Here is a 25,052-nt window from a genome sequence, read left to right on the forward strand (position 1 = left end):
GGTTAGGGATGGGTCTTAAAATGTCAGGGGAGTACCTTAAAAGTTATGGATGGGCTCCAAAGCCCACTTTTAAGCCAGCAAGGGGCAGCATCATTCTTGTCATTATTTTATCTTATATTTCTATGTAAACCATGTTCACACACAGATACATCATCTCATTTGGTTCTCATACAACCCTGAAGGATATGCAAGGGAGGTCTTAGCCTCTCCATTTTGTAGAAGAAGAGATTGAGAGGTTAAATGAAGTGAGATAAAGATACTCAGAGATGTTCTTGATTTGTTCAAGAGTGTTCAAGATCTGTGATTTCCTTGGCCGTTCCTTCTCCTTCTTCCCCTCTCCCCAGTGAGGGGCTGAGTTAGCTTCCCTGATTATCAGGGCTGTGTTCTTCCCACTGTCATACCCCATTTACCGTCAGGGTATCCCTTCTCCATGGGCAGTCATCAGAGAGCTGAGCCATGTTGTTCTTGCCCCAAGAAGGCTTATGTTCCTCAGTGAAACTCATTATAAGCTTAGATGTGTTTTTAAGGGAGGCAAGATGAGAATGAGCCAAGACCCAGTGTCACATTACCTTCTATCTTGCATTGTACGATGTAAGTCACCGGGCTGTGGGACTCCACAGGCTTCCAGACCAGGAGCACCCCATTTTCATATACCTCTCCAACGTCTGGACGTGGAGGAGAGGAGGGTATTTCTGTCACAGAGAGTCATAAGAAAAGTTAGGTGTACAGAGCTGTAACTAATACTGTGGATAAGGGATCTGCCCCAGGGTGCTGACGCGGGGCCAATGGAAGAGCATGGGGCATAGGGGCAGTTTTCTGGAAAACCACCACCCCTGTGCCTCACAGTCCTTCACCATCTCTGTGCTGTGCAATGCCACCCCTCCGGGCTTCAGTCCTATCCAGGGGCTAGATCCCCATATCCAAGATGCCTGCTTCCAACTCCCCCTTGCCTTGTTTCCTCCTAGGGGTTAGGATTTCATAGCTCCACAGCAGGCACTAGAGTCTTTGTGAAACGAGCAGCCTCCTCTTCTTATTCAACCATACTTCTCCTCTCTCCAACTCGGCTGAATTCCTAGTTATGGCCCCGTAGATGTGTCCTCTTCAGGATCCAGGGTCATTTAGGCTGCTTCAAGCCTTCTCAAACCCAAATCAATTTGTCACCCCCTTCCCATCCTATGGTTTCCATGGTGCAAAACGGGGCAAATGACAGAACTCTGGAAGGCTCTAAGTGCGGACATACTCTGTGATATGGCAGAAAGAGTCTAAAACAAGGGGTGGAATGAAGCCCCACTGGACAGTATGTCTGTTCAAGAATGAAGAAGTGCCAACCATTCAAAGACCCCAGAATCATTTCACAGGAGGATATTTTAGAGCAGGGGCTTTAAACTTGTGGGCTGCAGACCCCAGAGACACTGTGCAGTTACCGCAAAGGGCCTAAAAATCCATACGTACACCAAGCTTTGACATTTTTATATTAGCTCTTACTAAATATGCAGTATGACTTAAAATAAATGTCTTCTGTACCTGGAATAAATAATATGCCTCACGCATAGATGTATCACTACTTTTTAAATGCATATAGAGAATACGGCTATGTTTCACTCACCATATTTGTGATTTCCTAGGCCATTATGCCCTTCCTAGGCCATTCCTTCTCCCTCTCCTTCTCCCCTCCTCTCCCCCCATTCATTACACCCCTTGTTTCAGACCCCTTCTGCCTCGTTTCCTACACTAGAATTTAAACTTCTTGAGGGCAGGAATTATTTCATTTTTGTATCAGGGTCCCCAGAACTTAGCATAGTACTTTGCACATAGTAATTATTAAATGCTTTTTATTCATTTATTCACTTATATTCATTCATTTAAATTTCATTCATTAATTTAAAAGTGTTTCTGAAATCACAGAATTTTTTGTCATAGTAAACTTTCTCACTCAACAGACACTCACAGCACAATCCCTTTTCACATAAGGAGTTCTTCTCCTTGGAAAGGTTGGAAGCTGAGAGAGGTAGTATGGGGTAGAGGAAAGAGAGCTAGCACTGACCTGCTTTCCTAATGACACCGATTGTAGATGCTGTCCCCAGGGAATTGCTCACAGTACACTTGTAAACTCCGAGGTCTTCCTCAGTTACTACCAGTATGGTCAGAAGCTGGAAATTTTTGAGTGTGGAGGAGATAAGGAGCCTGCTGCTGGTCTGAATGGGGATCCCATCTAGGAAGGAAACAGAACCAAAGGCTTGAATCTGGGAAGTGGATCTAAGGGTGGTTCTAAAAAGGGGATAACAAGGATATGTTCTTTGGGACCCTGTGGCATCTTCTGTTCCTGAGTTAAAAGATGCTAATCTCCTATTCTCATTGGCCAAATTATGTTCACATTTCATGGTAAAGTCTAATGGTTGGCACACCAACCAGGTATGTGGTAATAGATTGTGGCAGAGTGGTAAAAATACTGGACTGGGAGCCAGGAGACATAGGCTCTTGTCCTGGATCTTGGGCAAATTGTATAATCTTCCTGAGCCTCAGTTTCCTTATTTGTAAAATGAGAAGGTTGGACCAAATGGTCTCTATGGGTTCTGGCAGTCTATATTCTATGCCTCCTTCCAGCTCTGACATTCTGTGATTCTTAAGCACTACTGTTGGCTCTACTTTTTAATGCAGGGATCAGGCTATGTGTTGAGGGATGAATCCCATTTCCAGAGGTTCAGGGTAGAACCATCACCTTTGAACCATTCAGTCTGTGGAGCTGGGTGAGCAGAAACTTGGCAGGAGAGTGTAATGGACTGGCCTGGGATGACAGCCTCATCTGTGAGCTCCTTTACAAACAAAGGTGCTGAGGAGAGACAGAGAGACAGAGACACATATTACTTCAGGCGTATGGACTAGCGAACAAAGGTCTTCAAAGACAAGGCTGACTGAAGTGATCATAAGTTTGAAATGGTGAAAACAATACAGCAAAATAGAAGAAGACACAATGCAAACATTTATTAAGTGCCTACTATGTGCAGAGCCCAGTGCTGGGCACCAGAAGGGATAAAAAGATTGGATAAAATACTATACCTGCCCTCATGGAACTCATAGTCTGACAGAGAGATAATACACCAACATAGAGAAACAATACTACATGGTAAACTCCATTAGAGAGGAGCAAATAAAGTGCATGGTGATGTCTCAAGAAGAACATGGAAGAAAGGGCAAATAAAGCTGGAAAGTTAGGTTAAGGTTAGATTTTGGAGAGTCTTAAGTGCTCACAAATACTCCCTTTCAGCCAGGCATAATCTGACCATACAAGGCCCATTTCTTCCTCTGGACATTGACCACTCATGCTGTTCTTTTACCCTGAGTGTGTTCCTCCTTTATTTTCAATCCTCCCATCCCCATCCTTCAAAACTTAGCTCAATAAAACCCTCCTCAACTACCCAGTCTATGCCAATCTCTCTGTTCCATGAGCCCCCTAACAGAAGACACATTTTTCTATTATTGGTTAACCTTCCATTTGCTAACTTCCTTCTCTCCTTAGCTGGACTGTGATTTCCTCAAGGGTGCAGACTGGATCTTTACAGACTGACAAGGTCCCCTTCCGCTATGTATCTTACAGATGCAGTACGGAATAATTCAAAGGTTCACACACAGAGAAAACAGATTTTCCACATTGCTGGGCCGCCCCATGATGTTGATACCTGTATCAGCTTTTCAAAGGTTACCCAGGGGCCTTCTTGGTCAAGAAAGCTCTGGGAAAGGGAACTAAGGGGCTGACATTCACACTAAGGAGTCTGGAGTGGACCTCAGAGCCTTTCCTGAGAGCGGATTTGACTGGAGGGAGTGAGAAGATGATGTCTAGGGATCTTTCCAGAACAGACATTTTTCAAAGGCTTTATTACCTTGGATGCTGCTTAGCCCCATAGATTCCCTGGAACATGGAGCAATTTGCACAGGGGAGGTACAGAAGCAAATCTCAGCTTTGCCATTTGCTAGCTAGATGACCTTGAGCACATGGTCTCAATTTCCTAATCTACAATAGGAAACACTCCGTGCTGCTGTTTTCATAGGACTGCTGTGAGGGTGGTACTTCGTAAACCTCGAAACACCATAGAAATGTCAGTTATTGCTATTATTATTATTATTATTAACCTTGAAGCCCTTCCATAGTAAATGTTCAATGTAGACTTCACTAATCAACTGAAAAGAAAAATAGGACAGGGAGGGAGAAATCCCCAAATGGCCCAGACACACACCCCTGTCTTTGGTTTTCATTCCAGAGAGCCTGAACGATGACAGTCCTGATTTCTTCTTAAAAGCTTCTTCCTCCTCCAGAACTGCCAAGAGAAGAAAGAGAAGAGGAACTTGCAAGTTATCTAGAGTAGCGGGCTACAGTGAACCCAGGCCCTCTTTCCTTCCCATCCCCTTTCCTTTGCCTTTGTTCTTGATGCCTGGCGTACTCTTTCTCCCCTCTTTACTCTTGTTGAATTCTTCCTAGCCTTTAAAACCCAACTCAAGAGTCTCTTCTTCCAAGAAGGTTTCCCTGAGTCCTCTTTTTTGGAAGGATCTTCCCCTAAGACCTCACTTAGCCCTTTTTTGGGGAACTATCTCTATGCATTTCAAATACAGTATGTGTATAATGGCTATCTGTATTGTGTTTTACATCTTTAGTAAATGATGAGCTGTTTGAGGTCAGGGAACATAGCTTATCCAAACCTTGTCTCTTCACGGCTCAGTATGCTTTATAAATGTCTCTCAGATTGAAGTGGATCGCATGTTTGCCATATGCTTTATAAATGTCCTTAGACTGAAGTGGATTGCATGGTGGACATGGTTATTTTAAGTCAGAATACTCATCTATCCATCGGTACCACTGCTCAATAGACCTTTGTTTATTTTCACTAAGACATGTTATTCATTTGGATAAATGACCCAAATAGTATGCTTGGGCTGGGGGTTGGCTCAATAAGAGGGAGGCTCAATAAGACCCAAGGAACACTGGGGACTTGGTTTGAGGGTCTTGAAGAAAACCTAGCCTTATTACATAGAAATCATATGACCGTAGGCAAGTCACTTTCCTTCTCTGGGCCTTGGTTTCCTTATTTGTAAAATGAAGGACTTACAATGGATGATCTCCAAGATCCTTTTCGGTTCTGAATCCTGTTTTATTTTTATTTTAACATGTTCACAAAGTTTTAAAATCATGTCCTCTGACCCAGAAGTCTAGGCTGCCATTTGCCATGCAACTATATTCTATAACTTAGATCTGGTTGCATTCCAAATAAGCATATGTGATAAGGCAAGGCCTGGGGAGGATCTCAAGAGGCCACCTAGCTTATCCTCCAATAAATTCAAGTGCTCCCAGATAAAGAGCTTCCTGTACTATAGAGAAGAAATGGCCTTGAAGACCACTTATGTTATGGTGCCATATGGAAATGAGTCCTCTTTTCCTATTTTTATGTATGAGTGTCACCGTGGCTTGAAGGAGACCCTAGATTCTTGGACTGTTGGCAGAGACCAACTTCTATCAGGTGCCACCAAGTTGTAAAGGCTTTGGAAACAAGCCAGGTGATGGATTGTGTGTCTGTCTTGTGTGGAGCAGTCTAGCTAAGTGTGAGAGCTTGGCTCATCACTAGGATAAGGAGCTAGAAAGGCCCTGAGGGGAGGAGGGTGTTCCTCTAATCCAACCCCTTCATTTTCCATATGAGAAAATTGAGGCCCTAAGGTCATATAGATTGCAAGTGACAGAGCCAGGCATTTAACCCTTGACCCCAAAGGCCACCAGACCACAGAGGACACTGAGCCCATCGCCCAACACAAGGTGGGTGTTTAGGAGGGGGCAGGGTGTTGTCATCATGAATATGCAAAAATGAACAGAATCTGTTGTTACTCCACCCCCATGGTGCAAACTTGGTAATGTTACCCAGTTTTACCAGCACTGGTGCCTTATTATGCCTCCATCGAAATTCCTTAAGAACACTCACAGGATTATTAAGCAAGAGATGAGAGAGGAGACACATTTCAATGTGATCTGTGTGTCTTCTGGCTATACATGGGGGTCATGATATTTGTACTACCAACTTCATGGGGTTGGCCAGAGGAAAGTTCTTTGGAAGGTTGTATAATTAGGAGCTAGAGTGAGAGCTATTTCTCCAGAGGTCTCCATGCTCATCAATATCACGGGTCCTGATAAAAACTGACTTTTGTATGGGGTTATGAAGTTGGCAGAGTGGTTTACATACATTATCTCACTTGGGCCCCACAGCAACGCTCTGAGGTAGGTACTCCAGTCTCACAATGCTGACTATCTGCCGGGCATCTCTGCCTCGATGACCCACTGCGCCTCAAACTCAACATGTCCAAAATGGAACTCATCATTTTCCTTCAGAAATCTTCCTCTCCTCCCAACCTCCCTACTTCTGCTGCTAGTGCCCCCAAATCCCTTTTCCATTTCCACCTCCTCTCTTGGCTTCCTAGCTGTAACCATGAAGCTTCTGTGACTCTCCTGTCCCTCACTGCCTGGGTGCTCCTCCCCCCATCCCCCAACAACCAAGTGGTTGTCATAGGTAGAGGGAGGTTTTTACCTTCTTGTCTTTCTTGCTCAAAGGCTGGCTTGCCCTTCAAGATTCTTGAAATATGTGCCACTGAGGCCTTCACTTTCTTCTTCAGGCTGTGTTCAACTGGGCTGTCCAGAGACTGGTATTTCCCAGAGAACTTGAAGAATCCAGGTTTGGTTGGGGAGGATTTCCTCTTCTTCCTGCTAGTGTCCATAAGGCCTTTGGTGTCCTTACTCATGAGTTCCATTGGGTCCAAGTCTTCCATTATCTCTAGACTTCTCTGTTGCCCAGTGGCTCTAATGGGAAAGAGCCCAAATTCTTCTTGCTTGTACCAGGCTTCTTCTAAATCTGTCCTCTCTAAACTCTCCACTTCCATTTGGGCTGGGATTTCTTTTTCAACTGGTTTGGGGACCTTCCTGAAAATCATGAACTCAAAGGGGAGGTATTTGATATCATACAAATCAGACAAGTTTAGGTAGGCTGGTTCCACTTCAGAGATGTCTAGAGATACTCTGTCTCCAATAGATGAATCTTCAGAAAGGTCTTTGATTTGCACCAAAGAGACCTGGGAGCTTTTGCCAAATTCCTCCCAGGACAGGAATTCCTCTGACCCCTTTCCAGTCTCTTTCCTGATTTCCTTTCCAGCATCATTCCCAATCTCTTTCCCAGCATCCTTTCCAGTTTCCACAATCTCAGGGAGAGACGCAGATTTTGTTTCAGACTGAGTGTTCTCTGGTACTGTCTCCTCTGGTTCTTCAGATGATATTGACTCAGTCCAGGTTCTGGCAGTCCACAGGGGCCTCTGGCCTAGCACATTTCCCTCTCCCCCAAAGGCAAAACTGCCATAGCCCCCAACTCCTACGTAACCCCCACGCTCTCCATAGGAAAACTTCCTGGGTACAGACTGTGCTTTAGGGCCCTGCTGGTCAGACACTGAGTCAGCTAGGACCGTCATCTCCTTGGATAAATCCACCATCTGTTCCACAACATCCTCTAAGGACACAGACTCTGTGGCACTATAGAAATATTCACTCTTGGAAGTCAAACCTGGGGCAGCCTCTGATGGAGAAATGTCCCCCAGAAAAGCAGATCCCAAATAGCTATGGTGTTCACTCACTGAACCTGTAAATGGACTGGTTTGGGTTTGAAAGGCTGATGGCCTGGAGGAGTCTGCTGACTGAGGCTGACTTGGGAGGAGGTAGCTGTATGTCTTCAGTAGCCCTTCCATGTGGGTACCAGGTAAGGCTGAACTGAGGGTGCCCTGTTTTTGTAGGACTGCGGTATCCCAGGCAGCACTGCCCTCTGAAAGAGCAGACCCTGGGTCATGGTAAAGGAAAGGATTGGATCTCTTGAAGGTGTCTCCAGGGATTCCAGTGAACTGGCTGCCCTCCTGTAGGGCAGACCCGGTATCGCTGTACAGGAATGGGTTGGATCGCTTTAGAGATCCATCCTTGTGCCCACCTTCATTGCTGGAGAAAGCTGAGGGTCCAGAACCTGTGGTTGGGAAACTACTGGGCCCTAGGTCACTGGAGAGGAATGGGTTTGAATGCTTCAGAGAACCATCTGTCTGTCTGTCCTCAGTGGCTGATCCTGGGGCTACTTGTAAGTTAGGGGTGGGTACAAATGGCTGGTTCCCACCTTGGAGTGTGGTTGTAGAATCACTCAACAGAAAGGGGTTCGAGCTCCTTAGAGAACTATCCTCCCAAGGTGAGCTCAAAGCAATCTGTGAATGTGGGACAGATGAGGTGGGGCACTGACCTTCCTGGCAGGTGCCTGTCACCTTTGAACCTGAACTTTTGGGCAGAGGAGGCCTAGCCTTTAGGACTGACTCTTCCTCTTTCTGGCTTGAAGAGGCAGGCAATGAAGCACCCTGTGATGGGGAGCCTGCTCCCACCATGATTTCTTGCTCTTTGGCTGGTGCCAGGGGGATTGTAGTCCCTCCTGGGCTTTCTGACTGGCTGATCTTTGGGGATTCCCCAGCAGCAGAGTGGGCCCCACTAGTGTCACTAATGCCTGGGTCCTTGCTCTGCTCTTTTCCCTCACTTAGCTCTGGGAAGGGGCTGCTGGTTCTTAGCCTGTAGTCATCAAGTGAATGGCTCCGGTTGGAGACACGGGAGGTGGAGCCAGGCAAACGGAGGGCTGTCTCAAAAGATGACGACTTGGTCAGTGGGCCCACCTGGGCCTCCCGGGCTTCCTCCTCCTCCATTTCATAGTGTTCTAGGAGTGGCTCCCGCAGGCCCCGAAGGGCTCCTTTGGAGTACCAGCCCTTCAGAAGGTTCCTCCGGGCCCTCTCCAAGTGCTTCCTGTAGTCGTGGACAGGAGATGTACCCTCTCGTTCTGCGGCCTCGCAGGCCTGCCAGGAGAATGTACTCTTGATGACACTTTGCCGGGGCACACAGGTGGCACCCTTGGCTGCTGTCCTGTCCCCTTCCTGGGATGAGGCTACCCCTACAGTCTCACTTTCCCCTTCCTTAAAGGTCATGCTGTCAGCAGAGGCTGTCTTCAGTAACTGAGGTTGCTCCCAGAACCTCTGGGGAGCCCGAGGAGATAGCTTGCCACTCTGTTCCCATCTGTGGTCAGTGCCTCTCGGGGTCCCTGTGGCACCTGCAGGGAGTTCACCCTCCTCGGGAAGGCTGGTAGAGCTTCTGAGGAGACTCTTGGGTGGCAAGACAGGGGAGTATGTTCCTGGTGAAGGCGGCAGGGACTTGGCCCGGGAGTAGGCCGCAATCTCGTTGTCCGAGGAGGAGCTGCTGGTAGAGTAGCTGGCCTCTTTGATGAGGTGCCGGGAAATGCCGAGGGATGGGCTGTCTGAAGGGCCCTGCAGGAGCTCTGGGATAGACTGCATCACCAAGATGGATTTGTAGCACATCAAAGAACGCTGGGAGGAAAGAGGAGAAGAGAAGGCAGGGGCTGTCAGTCAAAAGCATGGCTTGGAAACCCCTTGGAAACCCCAAGGCCCTGCTGGGCTTGGCAGACTCAACAGAAATCTGGTTAAGTCTTCGCCAGATGGAAAGGATGGGATGGCCAAAAGTGAGGGAAGGCAGGGGGGAACTCATTTGTACTCATGCACTGAGTCTCCCACACCGGATACAGATAGGAAGCCCTGAAAATGAGATGATGACCTGGGTTCAAGTCTCACTATGATGGGCAAATCACTTCACTTTCCTAGGCCTCAGTTTCCTCATCTGTAAAATGAGTGCGTTGGACTAGATGGTCCATCACGTGCTGCTTCATTGCCCGCCTCTTCAAGACAGAAAGAGGAAGGCTTGGTCCTAGACACTAGGCCCCCTCTGCCCATGGAGATCTTTCATCCCTTATGAAATAAGGAGATGGCTTCTGAGGTCCCTTTTAGCTCTAGATCTGTAATTAAGCATAGAGCTTGGGCACCCCTGGGGCAAGCATTATCTTTGACCCTTGCCCTCTCCCAGCCTCTATGCATACCTATTTCTGTTGCTGAGTCGTTTTAGTCATGACCCCATTTGGTGTTTTCTTGGCAAAGATACTGGAGTGGTTTGCCATTTCCTTCTCCAGCTCATTTTACAGATGAGGAAACTGAGGCAAACAGGGTTAAGTGACTTGCCCAGTCACATAGCTACTAAGTGTCAGAGGCTAGATTTGAACTTGTGAAGATGAGTCTTCTTGACTTGAGGCCCAGCACTCTGTGTACTATGGGACCCCTTAGCTGCCCCACTCCTATGTCTAGAGGTCTCTAAGACCCCTTCCAGCTCAGGCATTCTCTGTTCTCAATTTCTTTCTGTTGCGTACATTCTATGTTCCATGTTCTAAGGTCCATTCTAGCTCTTGGGGTCTGTGTTCTAAAGGCCTCCCCAGCTCTGACATCCTACGTACTATGTTCAAAGGTCTTTTCTAGCTCTGACATTGTGTTCTAAGGTACCTTTGGACTCTGATACTCTTTGTTCAAAAGTCCTTTGTAGAGCTCACATTCTGTACTCAAATGAGATAAGAATTGTAGAGTGCTTAGCACACACAGTACCTGGCCCACAGTAGGTCATGTAAATGATAGCTATTGTATTAATGATGCTCTATGTCCTAAGGGCCATCCCAGCTCTGATAGTCTGTGTTACGTGGCACACTGGATGGAGCACTGGGCCTGGAATCAGGAAGACTTGAGTTCAGATCCAGCCTCAGACACTTACTGTCTGTGTGACCCTGGGCAAGTCACCTAACTTTGGTACGCTCAGTTTCCACATCTATAAAATGGAGATGATAATCGCATCTACCTCCCAGGGTTGTTGTAAAGATCAAATGAGATAATATTGATAAAGCATGTAGCACAGTGTCGGGCACATAGTAAGGCCTAAATAAATGCTTATTCCCTTCTCTCTTCCCTTAAGTGACTAGCCCATGAGATCACATAGCAAATTGGAGAGGTTTCACCCTGAATGTGAGAGTGATAATAAACCTCAGTTCCCTCTGCCCCATGGCCTATTCCTGGGCACTGGCCAGGCCTTTGAGAGGGACAGCACCAAAGTCCAGCATGTGATGTCCCAGATTAAGAGTCACAACTGACCTGCCACCTGTTCCGGGCCACGATGAATTTCAGCTGCTTGGTGTTGATGAAGTGAGCCTCCTCTGGAGGCACCGAGGGCTTCTGGAAAGAAAAAAGACTCAGTCTAGGAGGGGTAAGAGCTGGCTGACTCTTGAGAGGGGAGGCCACAGTGCTGATTTCGTTTTTTTAACTTGAAGGGAGTGTGAATATCTCTGGTCACTTGCAGGGTCTCAAACAAGGAGTCATAGTGTCAAGGCTGAGTGCACTTGGAGGCTGAGGTTTTTAGGACCCTCCTACTCTCCTGCTTCTGCCCTGGGACCACAGACCAGTAACTGAAATCACTTAGTGAAAATGGTGAAGTGGGAGAAGGTAGGTTTTCTTTCTTTTTTTCTTTCTCTTTCTTACTCTTTCTCTTCTCTTCTCTCCCTTCCTTCCTTCCTTCCTTCCTTCCTTCCTTCCTTCCTTCCTTCTTTCCTTCCTTCCTTCCTTCCTTCCTTCCTTCCTTCCTTCCTTCCTTCCTTCCTTCCTTCCTTCCTCCCTCCCTCCCTTCCTCCCTCCCTCCCTTCCTCCCTCCCTTCCTCCCTCCCTCCCTTCCTTCTCTTTTCCTCCTCTTCCTTTTTTTCTCTCTCTCTGTCTTTCTGTCACTGTCTGTCTCCCTTGTGAAGCAGCTTACAGCCTTTGTTTTGGTTCTGACAATTCAGAAAGGAACCAACCTACTCTCACACCATTCTCTGTGGGTGCCAGCTTAAAGGGCATGGGCCCTCCTGAAACAGGCCTTCTCCCTTCCTGCCCCAGGGCCAGCTCTGCTCCCACCAGTGCCTCCCGTCTTCATTTCTTTCCGAGTGTCTGTGATGGGTCTGGTGATTGTAGGAAGGGGGTTACAGCCAAGCCAAGTCAGGCCAACTTACCATAAGCCATGAGTGGGTGAGACATTTGGAAGCACTAGGTCTGGCCCTAGGAACCAAACAAGAGACATTTGGTCAATGCAGCGTGATGGAAAGAGTACAAGAGAGACTTAGGTTTGAACCCTAGCTCTGATACCAATGTGTGATCCTTAGGGAGTCATTTTCTGAACCTTTTCCTTAGCTGTAAAATGGGAATAATAATCCTTATACTATGTACCTCAGAGCATTGTTGTGAAGAAATGCTTTGTGAACCTTAGCTCTACGCAAATGTGCATTGTTATTGACTTAGCAAACATTTCCTGAGCCTACTTTGCTGAAAGCTCTGTGGGCTCTGCTGGTGGTAGAAACAGGCAGTGGACAGTGGAAAGCATGCTAGATCTGGAATCAGAGAACTTGGGTTCAAATCTTAGCTCTGCTACTTACTGTGTGACCTTGTGCAAACCTCTTCCCTCTCAGCCTCAGTTTCCCCATCTCTAAACGGGAGTCCATGGGCTAGATGACCTCTACTGTTCCTTCCCACTCTAAACCAGGTAGTCTGTATGTCCTTATAGGCTGGCAGGGGAGATAAGATGCACATTCTAGGCAGACTGGGATTCAGGGTCATGTCAGTAGACATTGTGGGCACAAAGGTGTCAAGAGTGGGCAAGGGAGGCCAGAAGCTCAGGGAGCTGAGTACTCCGGTTCCTCTTGGACAGCTGAATCAGGCGTTTGTCCCTTCCAACCCCAACATTCTGTGTTCTGTGTCCTATGGTACATCCCAGCATAGCCAGAGTCTGTTCTAATGCCCTGCTGGGGCTAACATTCCAGGTTCTTTGTTATTGGGGCCCTTCTGATGGGGTGCTTGGGTGCCTGTGCTCGGACCCCAGTTCCAAGACTATATTTCTCCTAGCCTCAAAAACACTATTTCTGGCAGTTTCTCTGCAGCCCAAGGACACTATGCTCAGCAGTTACTCATGAGTGGGCCCCAGCGAAACACTTATCTCCCTCCCTGGTACAGTTACAAAACCACCTCTGCAGGAGTTATTAGTTTGAACTGGTTTTGTACTGGCTCATAAAGATATTCCATACCATCTATACCAACTCCCTACCTCATTATATGCACCCTGGACTTCTCATTATGTATATCCTAGACTTAAGACATGTACACCCCCTACATCTATCTTGTCAAACAAGACATTGATTAATGGCAGACTGGACAATCCTCAGTTGGCCCTGCTAGTTAACTTGGTGATGTAACAGACATAACAAAACACACCTCTCTGTGTCTTTCCTCTCCCCGCCCCCATTCTTGGTGAAATCTGGGTAAAATGCCTGCGCAGTAGATATAAAAACTGCACGTTCCCTTAAGAACTGACCACTCCTTAACCACCCCCTAATGCTTCTCTGAATCACCTAGTCATCATATTTGGCACATGTTTTACTAAAGTTTTTCCTATTAAAACTTTAACTGTACCCCTCTAAGGTTGCAGGTTCCTTTTTTTTTTTTTTGTGAGGCAGTGGGGTGAAGTGACTTGCTCAGGGTCACACAGCTAGTAAATATCAAGTGTCTGGTCTGGATTTGAACTCAGGTCTTCCTGAATCCAGGGCTGGTGCTCTATCCACTGCATCATCTACCTGCCCCCAGGTTGCAGGTTCCTTAAGAACTTTTGCCTGCTGGATGATGTCACAATAAACCTTTGCCAACTTGACTTAAAGAATGCTCAAGTCCGTGAATTCTTTCCAGATAACCTCGTCCTGTACTTTGGTCCTTGAGGGGCCCCTAAATCCCCCAAACCACATCACTTTTATTTCTGACATTCTATATTCTAAGAGTTCTTTCAGCTTTAACAGTATGTAGTTTATGTTCTAAATTCCTTTCACCTTTGTCTCTCATTCTGTTTTAAGGCCCCCTCTCATTTCTGACATTCTAAGTTCTAAGGCTCCTCCTAGCTGTAACATCCTATGGTTTATGATACTATGATTCTGAACCTGGAGAGAATTTGGAATGAGAAGTCATGTGGGATATGAAGAGCCCTGTCCTTACTCTGGTGCCGGCTGAAGAATTCCCTTTATAAAGTCCTTTGCTTCCTCGCTCAGGTGGACGGCCTGGGGGGTGGTCCAGGAGATCTTTCCCTCCTGCACATTCAGGAGAGTCGCCCGGTCATTCTCACCAGCAAATGGGGATGTGCAGGTCAAACTGAAGTAGAAAATGGGAGGGAAGTTTGACTATTAGCATTGGACTAATTCAGAGGCACAGCTGGACCCTCTCTGCTCTTAGAGACCTTATCGGGGCTATCAGTAGGAAGGAGAGCACTGGTTTAATTTCTCTCTACATTTTCCTGAAATCAACACAATGGATGACTGAGGCAGGTGACCTGGGCCCTTCACAATGCCTGAGGAAGGCATGCCTGAGTTTGGTTTCTCTGAGGGACAGAGTTCTTGGTTGCTTTGGGTAGGGGATTTACATTAGTTGCTGGGGATCATCTCAATTATGCAGCAAAATGTGACCTTGGTACCTTTCCATCTCCCCTACCCAGAATCTCTTTCCTTCTTTCCAACACTCCCACATCCTTAAAACACCAAACAAAACCCTAAACTCTCCCAGGCTGCTTTCTAGTGCCGTCTTCTTGTTCTCAACATAGCTGTCCATTGGATTAATCCTTCCTAAGGTGCAAACTGAGGAAAAAGGTGTTAGCTGATAATAACTGCAGTGTGACACCTGTCAGGCTCAAGGCTTTCCTCCCTCCTTCCAACTTTCCCTTTATTTATTCTTCTCCTGGAAGCCCCAGACTGTTCCTGCCCCTTACTTGATCCCTATATTATTTCCCAGGGATGGTAATAATATAGAACTACCCTATATATACATAGGTTGATCATCCTACCCCTTTCTTGTCAGGGGGAAGGGGGGACCACTGGATCTGCCTTGTATCCTGAAAAGTGGGGCCTTGATGTGCTGTGTACACCTTTAGCTGATTCTTCTTATATTCTACCACACATGACCAAGGCCAGGGCTCAGCCTGTGACCAGGGCCAGGGCTCAGCCTGTGACCAAGGCCAGGCTTCAGTCTGTGGCCTAGATTAGGGATCAGTCTTTGATTGGGGAACCATGTTCCATGCAAACCTTTGGTAGAGCTGGAGATCGAATTCCTTCTAACACCATGCCTTAACCACTGAGCTAACTGTTTTTCAGATATCCACCGTGATAGTGTAGGCTGAAGGCACGTGCCTTCCTAACTTCTCTAGTCAATGATCCTTAATACAGGGTGGTGCTCCAGGATCCTTAATACAGACTTCCAAATTCTGTAGGACCTCCTAAATGTTGTTTTCAGATTTTAAAGATTCTAGTTGGTTTGGGGGCTGGTAAGAGAAGTAAGTATTCTCCAGTTTTCCCAAGAGTTTTTGTCAAATAGTGAGTTTTTGCTCTACTAGTTGGGATTTTGAGGTTTATCAAACACTAGACTATTGTGCTTATTTTGAAGAAGTGAATACTCAAAGCAGGCACAGGTCAGTCTGGAATTCACTGCCTCTGGAGATTTCTTAATCTGGACATCCACAGACAGCCTACTTCAGGCTTATTCTTTATGAAGAGTTAAGAGCCAGGGAAAGGAGGGGAGGGAGCCTTGGGAGATAGCATTGGTTACCTCAACGGAAAAGGTACTGATTGCCTTGAGAGACAAGGAATTGGGCACTTAAGAGATGGGTGAGAGAGGGGACTAGTTACCTTGGGAGAGAAGGGATTAGTGACTTGGGAGACAGGGAATTAAGAATTTAGGAGGCAGAGGATTGGTTACCTTAAGTAGGTGATGACACCAACAGCCCTGTGGAAAAACAAAAGCTCAAAGTCACATGGTGAATTGGCAGACACAGTAGCCTGAAGGGACCAGAGGAGAAGCCACAACCAGGGAAACACAATACACATGAAACTTGGGAATTAGAGCAGCAATAGGTAAGCCAACTGGACCCAAAGAATTCATAGTTTATCAGAAGCAGGATCAGTAAGGTAGGCCAGGACTAGGTGGAACTTGTGAATAAGTATTCCTCATTAACAGTTAATATCTTTATTGAGATTGAAGACTTCAGTGGGATAATATGAGTGCTCCCTGGATAAGATGACTTCAGTCAGGAAGTAACAAGTGGTACCAATTAATTCTGGAAGATGACCTTTGATAACAAGGCATTAAGACAGGAAAGCAAGCTGGGAGAAATGGAATGGGGTGGTAAGCAGCCAAAGCCGGATGAAAAGTCCTGGTAGCCTCCTCCTTCCCCACCCCCCATCTTTTTTTTTTTTTTGAGAGGTGAGGAATATGAGGATGGAATGGTGCTTTTACTGTCAGATGAGTTCACTGTGTCAAGTGGTTTTGTTTAAATTATTTTTGTTAAAATGGAAGGCTTGGGCATAGGGACAGGTATATCCAGAAATAACTGGGATATAACAACAGAGGATATCAATCATTTTTAAAGGTCTTGTCAGTAGCTCAACTATGCCTATAAACTACTAAATCCCATCCCCATCCCTGCCTTGAAAATGAAGCCCAGGGACTTATCATGGGATGGTACATCAGATAAACACCTGCAACTACCATGGGATGAGAGAAGGGCAGAGTGGAGTCAAGGCAATGAGCATCTAGTGGTGCCATTACAATGAGGTGGGATGTGATGGGGGATGCATCATAGACAGGGGGCTGGGAGACAGGAGGGGATGCCAGGCTTTTTGAGGCCCTGCTGCTCCCTCAGCTGTGCCGAGCTCCGTCATGAATAAACTTGACAGTTACTGACTTGGTTATCTCCTCGGTGGGCGAAAGTGATGGCGTCATTCTGGGCCTGAGCCTGGATGATGCTTGGGGCGTAAGTGCCTGGCAGGGCTACAAGGCTCACTGGACGGGATGGAGGGTGATGGTGATGGGTTCGCTTGTCCCTATGTACCTTTTGAGTGGGGGCATGGTCTATTTTGAGGTGATGGGAACACTGTGTATGTTCTGGTCTTTGTCTTGTTGGAGAGGGAGGGGAGACAATGAACAAATAAGTTCTATGTTCTTTCCACTCTACTGTCCAGCCTCTCATCTAACTGCCACCCTCTCATCGCTCTTGGGAGGATCTAATAAGACCCTGGATGTAAAGGCATTTTATGGAATCTACAGCTGCCTCCAGGACTTCCTGCTTTGACAGGCCGGATGACCTTGTTATTAGGGAGGCCATGCAGGGGATTCATGCTTTGGGTCAAAGCTGTTCCAGATAATTTCATTGATCCTCTTTTATCTCTGTCTATGGTTTTATGAAAGCTCTATGGAAATCCATTCATTTGTGATTGTTAATTAGCAACACCAGGGTCCAGAAAATCCTGGTCTTTTCAAAGGGAGCTCTGACATCACAGGGGAATTATATCACCTTAAAGATAAACCATAAGGGAAAAACACTGGCAAGGGACGCTTTCTCTTCTCCATATCCCTACCTTTGATGGTTCATCAGTGAATACAAAGCATTGCTTCTCACCAGATATCCGATGTGGTCATCACAGGCTTCTGGGCAATAATTTCTGGAGAGACAAACTCTGGCGAGCCAAATTTGCTATACTGGGGCTCCGAGGGGGTGATTTTTTGGGCAAAGCCAAAATCACAGATTTTAATATCTTCCCTACTTGGGTGAGCCATTAGGATGTTAGGAGGCTGATAATAGAGAAAGAGAAGAAAATATCAACAATTTGCTTTACTTTTGAAAGGACACTGACAGATTGCAGCCCATTAAGAGAAAGGTGATCTAATTGGTGAGGAAACCATGCTATATGAGGATTGAAGGACCTGGAGATGTTTCACCTAAACTAATGAAGACTTGGGGATGATATGGTCACACTCTTCAAGCATCTGAAGGGCTGTCCTGGGGAAAAGGGATTAAATCATTTCTTCTTAGCTCCAGAGAACAAACCTACAAGCAATGGGTGGAATTTAGAGGGAGGGAAAATTCTGTTTGCACTAAAGAACTTTCCAACAATAGGATGAGCTTTTTTACTAAGTAGTGAACCCCACATCACTCAAGTGTTCAAACAGAGTTTGCATGACCTTCTGTTGGGGATACTGCAATGGAGATTTCTGCTGTGGGTGGGAGATTCAGGGAGATGGCCTCTAAGGTCCCTTCCCTCTCTGATTCACTGTGGCTTTATTATAAGTGTAGTTACATATTAACTATGGAGTCTTGGGTGCCTCACTTTACCTCTTTTAGGCCTCTGCTTCCTTACATGTCAAATGAAGGGGAGTTAGACTAAAAGGTCTCTGAAATCCATTGTAACTAAATTCTATGATGCTATAGCTCATACTTGGCATTCACATAAAGTAATTTTCACAGGCAGATGTCCAAGCTGGTGGTTCAGTCTTTTTTTTTTAAATTTAAATTTAAATTTTTTTGGGTTCAGTCTTAATGACTTATTCAGTTTTAAAAAATTTACAAAGCACTTTCCTCATGATAACTAATGTGGTGAAGTACTCAGTCAAGCATTACTATATATATTTTATAGATATTGTTCATCTGTTGTTCATGAAGATGGCCAGTGACAACATAAGGTGATGTCTTGACTTGCTTTGTAAACTGGATTTGAGTGAGGCAGAGCTACACAAAGTTGTCAGCCTCACTCTCTCCTCCAGAGTCATTGGAGTCCAGTGGCAAGACAAAGGTCAAAATGATTGGCAGTGGCCCAGGATGCAATGGGTGGCTTTGGCCTTCCTAAATTAAGGTCTTTCCCAGGTCTCAGTTTGTCTGAGGCCATGCCCATTCAATGACTAAGGGCTAGGTAAGAACTGAGACAAAAGATGCCCCAATTTACCATCCCAAAGATATCAGTCTGGGAGAGGAATACCCTCAGAGGTTCAGGCCAGAACAGAAAACAATTGCTATTTATACTCATCCTAAGCCCTCAATACCTAACAATGAGCCACATAGACTTGGGCTGGGTCTATTATTGGCCATTCAATGAAAGCCAGAATGATTTGGGTTAAAAGGCATGGTCAAATAGCTCCATTTAAAACATAATGGGCTTTTTTAAAAGCCTGTTTTTCAGAGCTATATTTCAAGAAATCAAAATCAAAACTGCACAGGACAAAAATAAATTGTCCCAGCTTTTTGAAAAAAAAATGATAATAAGAAAAGAAATATTAGCATTTCTCAGTTTCTGTTCTAATTGGCAGGTTGGGTCCCCAGAGGGCAGCTACTACTACTTTCAGATAACATGGTAAAGGCAGTTAATACAAGATTATCTCCTAAGAACCTGGTTTACTTCTTCCCATAAATACACACAGCATCCATGGGTGGAGGAGGCTTAGACTTAGACCCTAAAAGTAGTGATGCCAACATCTAGGCAGTAAATGGCTTCCTTAAGGTTCTCTGCTAGTACCCTTCCTACGCTCTGCTGCTTCTCCATTTTACAGACTGGGAAGGATGTTGGGGGGAACCACCTAGACAACACCACACACACAGAGCCACGCACAGGGCCCTGGTCCCTTTTCTGAGATAATCTGGCTGGGTGGCTTGGGCCATGCTCCTTCCCCTCTCTGGGCCTCAGTTCCTCTACAAGGAAAGGGTTGGACTAAATTATTTCTGGGGTCCCTTTCCAGCTCTCATGGTCCATGTGTCTACTGCCACCAGAGCTCTAGGAGGGCTTTTTGAGACCCTACTGATGAGGATGGGAGCTAGACCTCAAAAAGGAAAAACCCGTGGACTTTCCCACATGGCCTAATCTCGGTTTCCCTGAGGCTATAATCGCATCAACTGGCCTTTTATTGTGGCTATGCCCAATCTCTGTTACCCTTAACCTAGCCTGGCCCTCCATTGTCTTACCTCCCTGTGTTTTACCTCCATTTCCCACCCTTAATCCTATCTAGGCTACGTTTTCCCTTGGCCACCCCTGGAGTTCTATTACCTCATAGACTACTTGGCCACTCCTAGATCCCTCCCATAGTCTTTCTGTATATAAGGTCTATCTTGTCTCCATTAAGATGCTCTGATTCTTATAATCTAGCCACTGCTGAGTTTTTTACAGTCTGGCCACTAGCTCACAGGTGCTCAGATTCCTTAAGAATCTGGCCAATATGGCAGATCTTTAATAAACCTTGTTTTTGGCAGAAAGAAGGCTCGGGTCAAATTCTTTTGGGCAGCACCCGCATGTTGTGATTTTGGGATTCCAGGACCCTTAACCTCTAGAAGTCATCACTACCAGTTCTTATTTCCTCATCTGCCAAAGGGCCAATGGAAAGCAGTTTTGTATTGAGGGCATACCTTAATGTCCAAGTGCAGGATGTCATTGTCATGGAGGTACTTGAGGCCTTCTAAAATCTGCTTTATATATACCTTCACCTAGGAACAAAGGTACAGAGCTCACGTTTATTAAACAGTGACCAGCTGTGTGCAGAGCCCAGGGCTGGGCACTAGGGGAGACACCAAGTTTAGATAATGGGACATATTTGTTATGTCCCCTCACCACTTCTTTTACTTTCTGAAAGATGAAGTTTCTGGCGAGGGAAGGGAAGGATTTATAGCTACTCTACTTTTAGCCCATGTCTGGATAGTCAGTAATGCAATGTAACCACATGTCTCTTGTGTTCCAGCTTTAGGCAACGTTCATCATCCATCTTCCTCCTGCTGGACCCCCCCCCCCCCACTAATACTCCTTCCAGGATAGCACATATAACTATACATACTTTACACATGCTATCTTATTTGATCTTCACACCAACCCTGGGGAGTAGGTGCTCTTATTATCATCATCATCCCCATTTCACAGATGAGGAAACTGGGGCTGAGAGGTTAAGTGATTTGCCCAGAATCACACAGTTAGTGTAAATGCATGAGGCAGGATTCAAATCCAGATCTTCCTGACTTTTACTGCATCTGTTTGTCTCCATAGTTTCTTATTATGCAGTTAATACTTGCTCACCTTTCTTCCTCTCTCTCTCTAAGTCCTCTTTACCATCAGTCAGTTTCTCCAGTGAAAGATGATTATTTCTCTTATATTAATAACTATTTACTATTAGGTAGATCCAGGATTTTTTCCCTTCCTATTTTCTCATTCTCTACTAGGTCAAATCAGCATCTAAGTATAGGGCTGATAATTAGACCATTAACTAAATTGGATTAATTTTCTCCTCAGGCTAGTTCAGACCCCACCCATGTAGGATTCTACTCAGGCTTGGGTGGGTGGGGGTAGATGCTTTGTCTAGATAGCCAAGTCTGGGGAGTGGTCTGGGAATAAAAGTGAAATAATCAAAGTCACATCCTCCCAACACCTCATTAGAATAGGTTACCTCTCCTTATAATATTTATTATTCTTATTGATTATTTAACCAATCCTGATTAATTAATTAATCCTGATTGCTATCTATCAGTAACACCCATTCTTCTAAGAGTATATAAGTGGCAATAGGCTGCCATGATCCATCTTTAGTTCACAAGGGAAGGCCAAATGACCAATCTTTTTATTTATTAGCTAGCCATAATTAATAAAATGATTCATTACTCAGAAATTAAGTTTTTTGAACTTTTCGTTCATTATACCAGGAAACTCTTTTCTTCCCATTCTACATCAGATGTGCTCTCTTTCTGGCCAAGAGGCCATCATTGCTGTACCTTAATCCATGAATCCTTCTTCAGTTCTTTGTTATGATATTTTTAGCCAAATGCTTCCTTCCTGTGTCACCCTTTCCTTTTTAAGATCCTAACCCTTAATTAGAAGTAGTGATAGAAACATGTCCTATGTCTCCAAGTCCTTTGGTTTTCTACCTAAGCTCAGACAATCATTTTTAGATTTCTTCCAAGAATATAATTAATTCCCACAGGAATCGCTTTAAATGAACAGTGGCCATCAGGATTGATAAGTTTGGGTTAAGCCCTTGGTTATTCCAAATATACATGTCCCAAGAAGACATTAAGACTTATAATTAGCTATACTATGTAGACACAGAGTTGTCTCTGTACCTCTCAGCAAGATGCTACTGACCATCATAATGTACTTCTTCTTTCTGGAGTCAAGTGGATTTCCTCACACCTCTTAGCACTTGTGAATTCTCTTTATTTCATGGAGTATGGGAGGTCATTACCTCTTCAAGAGATTCAAATCTGTCTTTTATAGGAAAACTAAATCTTGTATCTGTTATCAAGACCTAGTGGTTCTGAGTATCTCATTCTTCCCTTCGCCCTCTATGCTATTTTCTTCTGCCCTTTAACCTTCAAACATTGGTTTACATTTTCATCTCTGGATCCTTCTTCATCCTGATTTAGTTGTACTCAGAAGAAACATAACTTATGAGTCAACTAGAGCAGTTTTTCTCTGCAGAATTTGGACTAGGGGTAAGCAGCCAACATGCAGAAAGGTGCAATGAGGGACATTTTGAAATGCAGCTTTGTAATGTTCCACACCCTCCCCTTCTGTCTTGTTCTAGGTTCTAGAAGCATAAGCTCAGAGAACACAAGCTTTCATAGGTTCTATCCAGCTAGAAAGGTCCTGAGTATGGTCCCAGGAATGGGTCTATCATCTGAAGACTAGCCAAGCCAAGTGCCCATTGGCTCATTGCCAGAAAGCAGTCCCCCAGGTAATAAATTTATTTGGTCAAAACAGCTCATGAAGACCATCTACTGTGGTATGTAGGGACTACCATTTTCATTAGCGAAAATGAAGAAATCATAAGAATTGTGACACACATGGGTTGTTTTTAAAGACACAAAGTAATCTCTCCATGCCCTATAAGTATTTATTTCATGGTAAATTGAGTCATGACTCAGGCTAAGGAGTTGCCTGAAAGTCAAATGAGCTGCCTTGGGAAGTAGCTGGCTCCTTTCACTGGAAGTCTTGAAGTTATGGTTAGACAAGTCCTTGTGTAAGAATTCTTACCTGGACAAGGTAAGCTATGTGTATATGTGTTGTATCTCCTCTTCTCTGGGCATCTTATGTACAGTGGCTATGTCAGGCTTCTACTATTATGTAAGTCTATATTTGATGGCAATTTAATGTTAGGCAATTCTATGATGATAAAACCTTTTTGAGACAGCCTTAAGGTAGCTGAACCTTTAAAAGCACACACAAGTCTATGATTCTGCTCAATCTCAGAGAGGGGGGTGAGGTTTGAGATTCCCAGATATAACATTCTGGCTACTTTGTCACTCAGTACAGACTTCTCTCTTGCCATGGATTTGGCCTCCTAGCTTCCTTGTCCTGCTGTGTTCTGGTCCTGCCTCATCCTGGACCTCTGTGAGCATCTCAAAACCATTACTAGTCAAAGAAGATATGACCCCGCTGAGCCAAGGCAGAGATGTCATTAGAGAACACAGAAACACTATATGAGCCATGGAATCCTCTTCATACACTGATCCTCAGAACCAGGGCTGCAAAGGAACCCGAGGTGGGGCAGCCCACTATAGGCAGTGAGCTTAATGGCCCCACAAAATGGCAGCTCCACAATGAGTCATCCTGCCTGCTCCTTCCTTCTCCCAATCCCCAGCCAAGGCCTTGGCTTTTAGTAGACTAGTGTGGGCTAGGAGGGAATGAGTTAGCTAGAGAACTGAATGACTGCACAGGGCAATCTGACCAAAATAATTTCATCACCTCGGTTTCAGTCACCACGTTCTTCTTGTATAAGCGGTCCAGGAGCTCTTCAGAAGAACATCTAAGGTTGTAGTCAAGGACAATTAGGATGTAGTAATAACGTAATATGAGGCAGCTAGGCGGTGCAGTGTTCAAATCTGGCCTCAGACCCTTACTTTGTGACTCTGGGCAAGGAACTTGACTCCTATTTTGCCTTAGTTCCTCATTTGTAAAATGGGGACACACTGGAGAAGGAAATGGCAAACTATTCTAGTATCTTTGCCAAGAAAACCCCATGGACTCACATAGAGTCAGGCATGATTAAACAACAAAAATAGCATGACATGGTTAATTCAAAAGTGATAATAATAATATAATAATAAAATAGCTGATATTTTTATAGTGCTTTATGATTCACAAAGAGCTCCAGATCCATTATCTCATTTCATTCTCACAAACAACTCTGCCAGGGAATTAGGGTTAAGTTCTATCATTTTTATTTTATAAATGAGAAAACTGAGGCACCAGAGAGAAGTGACTTCAAGTATTGTATTATTTAGAGCTAGAAGGGACCTTCGGGATCATGGAATCCAACCATCTCATTTTAATAAAAGCTAATAGCTAGCATATGTCATATAGTGCTTTGAGGACTGCAAAGCACTTCATCTATATCAGTATCAAACATTTACAAATATTATGCCACGTTATCCTCACAACAGCCCTGGGAAGGAGATACTATTATTATCATCCCTATTTTACAGATGAGGAAACTGAGACAGAGAGAGGTTAAGTGACTTGCCCAGGGTCACATAAGTGAATGAGTATCTAAGGCTGGATTTGAATTCAAGTCTTCCTGACTCCAGGTCCAGTACTCTCTCCACTGTGTTGCTTAATTGCCTGTACTACTATATATGAGGAATCTGAGACCCAGAGAAAGGAAGGGACTTTGCTCAAGGTCACAAAGCTCAGAAGCGCCCAAGTCAGAATTTGAATCTAGTTCTGACTCCAAGCCCAGGGCTCTTTCCACTATACCACAGCTGACCTTCCAAGATACTGGTACTGGAAGAAACCAGAAGAACTTTCTGGCAAAACCTAACAATATTTGCCCAAATTTCCAACCTATAAAGAGGATTTCAATTTAGGGCAGCATTAGGGAATTAACTATTTAATAGATCTTTGATTTTTAGGAATTAAAAAATAACACAAAAACATGTTTTATTTTCATATCTATGGACACAAATCCGGCATGCAGGGAGATGATTTGCTTCGAATGGCCCCATGAACTTGGGGAGACACATGTATCCCCTGACCCATTTGGAGGAACAGAAAATAGTGCAATAGAAATGCCAGAAGGGACCTGCTTTGCTCCTCCTGCACAGCATTCCATCTCCCCCATCTCTGCTTTGTTCCTGCATCTAGAATCACTCTCTCTTCCCCTCTGACTCTGGAATCCCTAATTTCCTTCAAGACTTACCTGGCTCAGGTGTGGATTCCCACAGGAGGCCTTCCCTAATCCTTCTAAATATTAATGATCTTCCTCTTTTTAACTTTGGATTTACTTATCTATGT

The 25,052-nt window shown here is 45.0% G+C and overlaps 1 protein-coding gene across 1 annotated transcript in view; it reads right to left on the minus strand.

Annotated features, from left to right (window-relative positions):
* Nucleotides 1-25,052, minus strand: part of OBSCN (obscurin, cytoskeletal calmodulin and titin-interacting RhoGEF) — a 303,665-nt gene that overhangs the window by 9,600 nt on the left and 269,013 nt on the right. The window contains 12 exon segments of the mRNA XM_078152436.1: nucleotides 570-692; nucleotides 2,045-2,212; nucleotides 2,720-2,830; nucleotides 4,233-4,313; nucleotides 6,561-9,411; nucleotides 11,065-11,145; nucleotides 11,952-11,997; nucleotides 13,972-14,124; nucleotides 15,718-15,744; nucleotides 17,417-17,589; nucleotides 20,186-20,263; nucleotides 23,505-23,565. Coding sequence (XP_078008562.1) covers nucleotides 570-692; nucleotides 2,045-2,212; nucleotides 2,720-2,830; nucleotides 4,233-4,313; nucleotides 6,561-9,411; nucleotides 11,065-11,145; nucleotides 11,952-11,997; nucleotides 13,972-14,124; nucleotides 15,718-15,744; nucleotides 17,417-17,589; nucleotides 20,186-20,263; nucleotides 23,505-23,565 — 3,953 coding nt within the window.

Source organism: Phascolarctos cinereus, unplaced genomic scaffold, assembly GCF_003287225.1.
Source record: "Phascolarctos cinereus isolate Bilbo 61053 unplaced genomic scaffold, phaCin_HiC Scaffold_4;HRSCAF=312, whole genome shotgun sequence".
Taxonomy (NCBI): Eukaryota; Metazoa; Chordata; class Mammalia; order Diprotodontia; family Phascolarctidae; genus Phascolarctos; species Phascolarctos cinereus.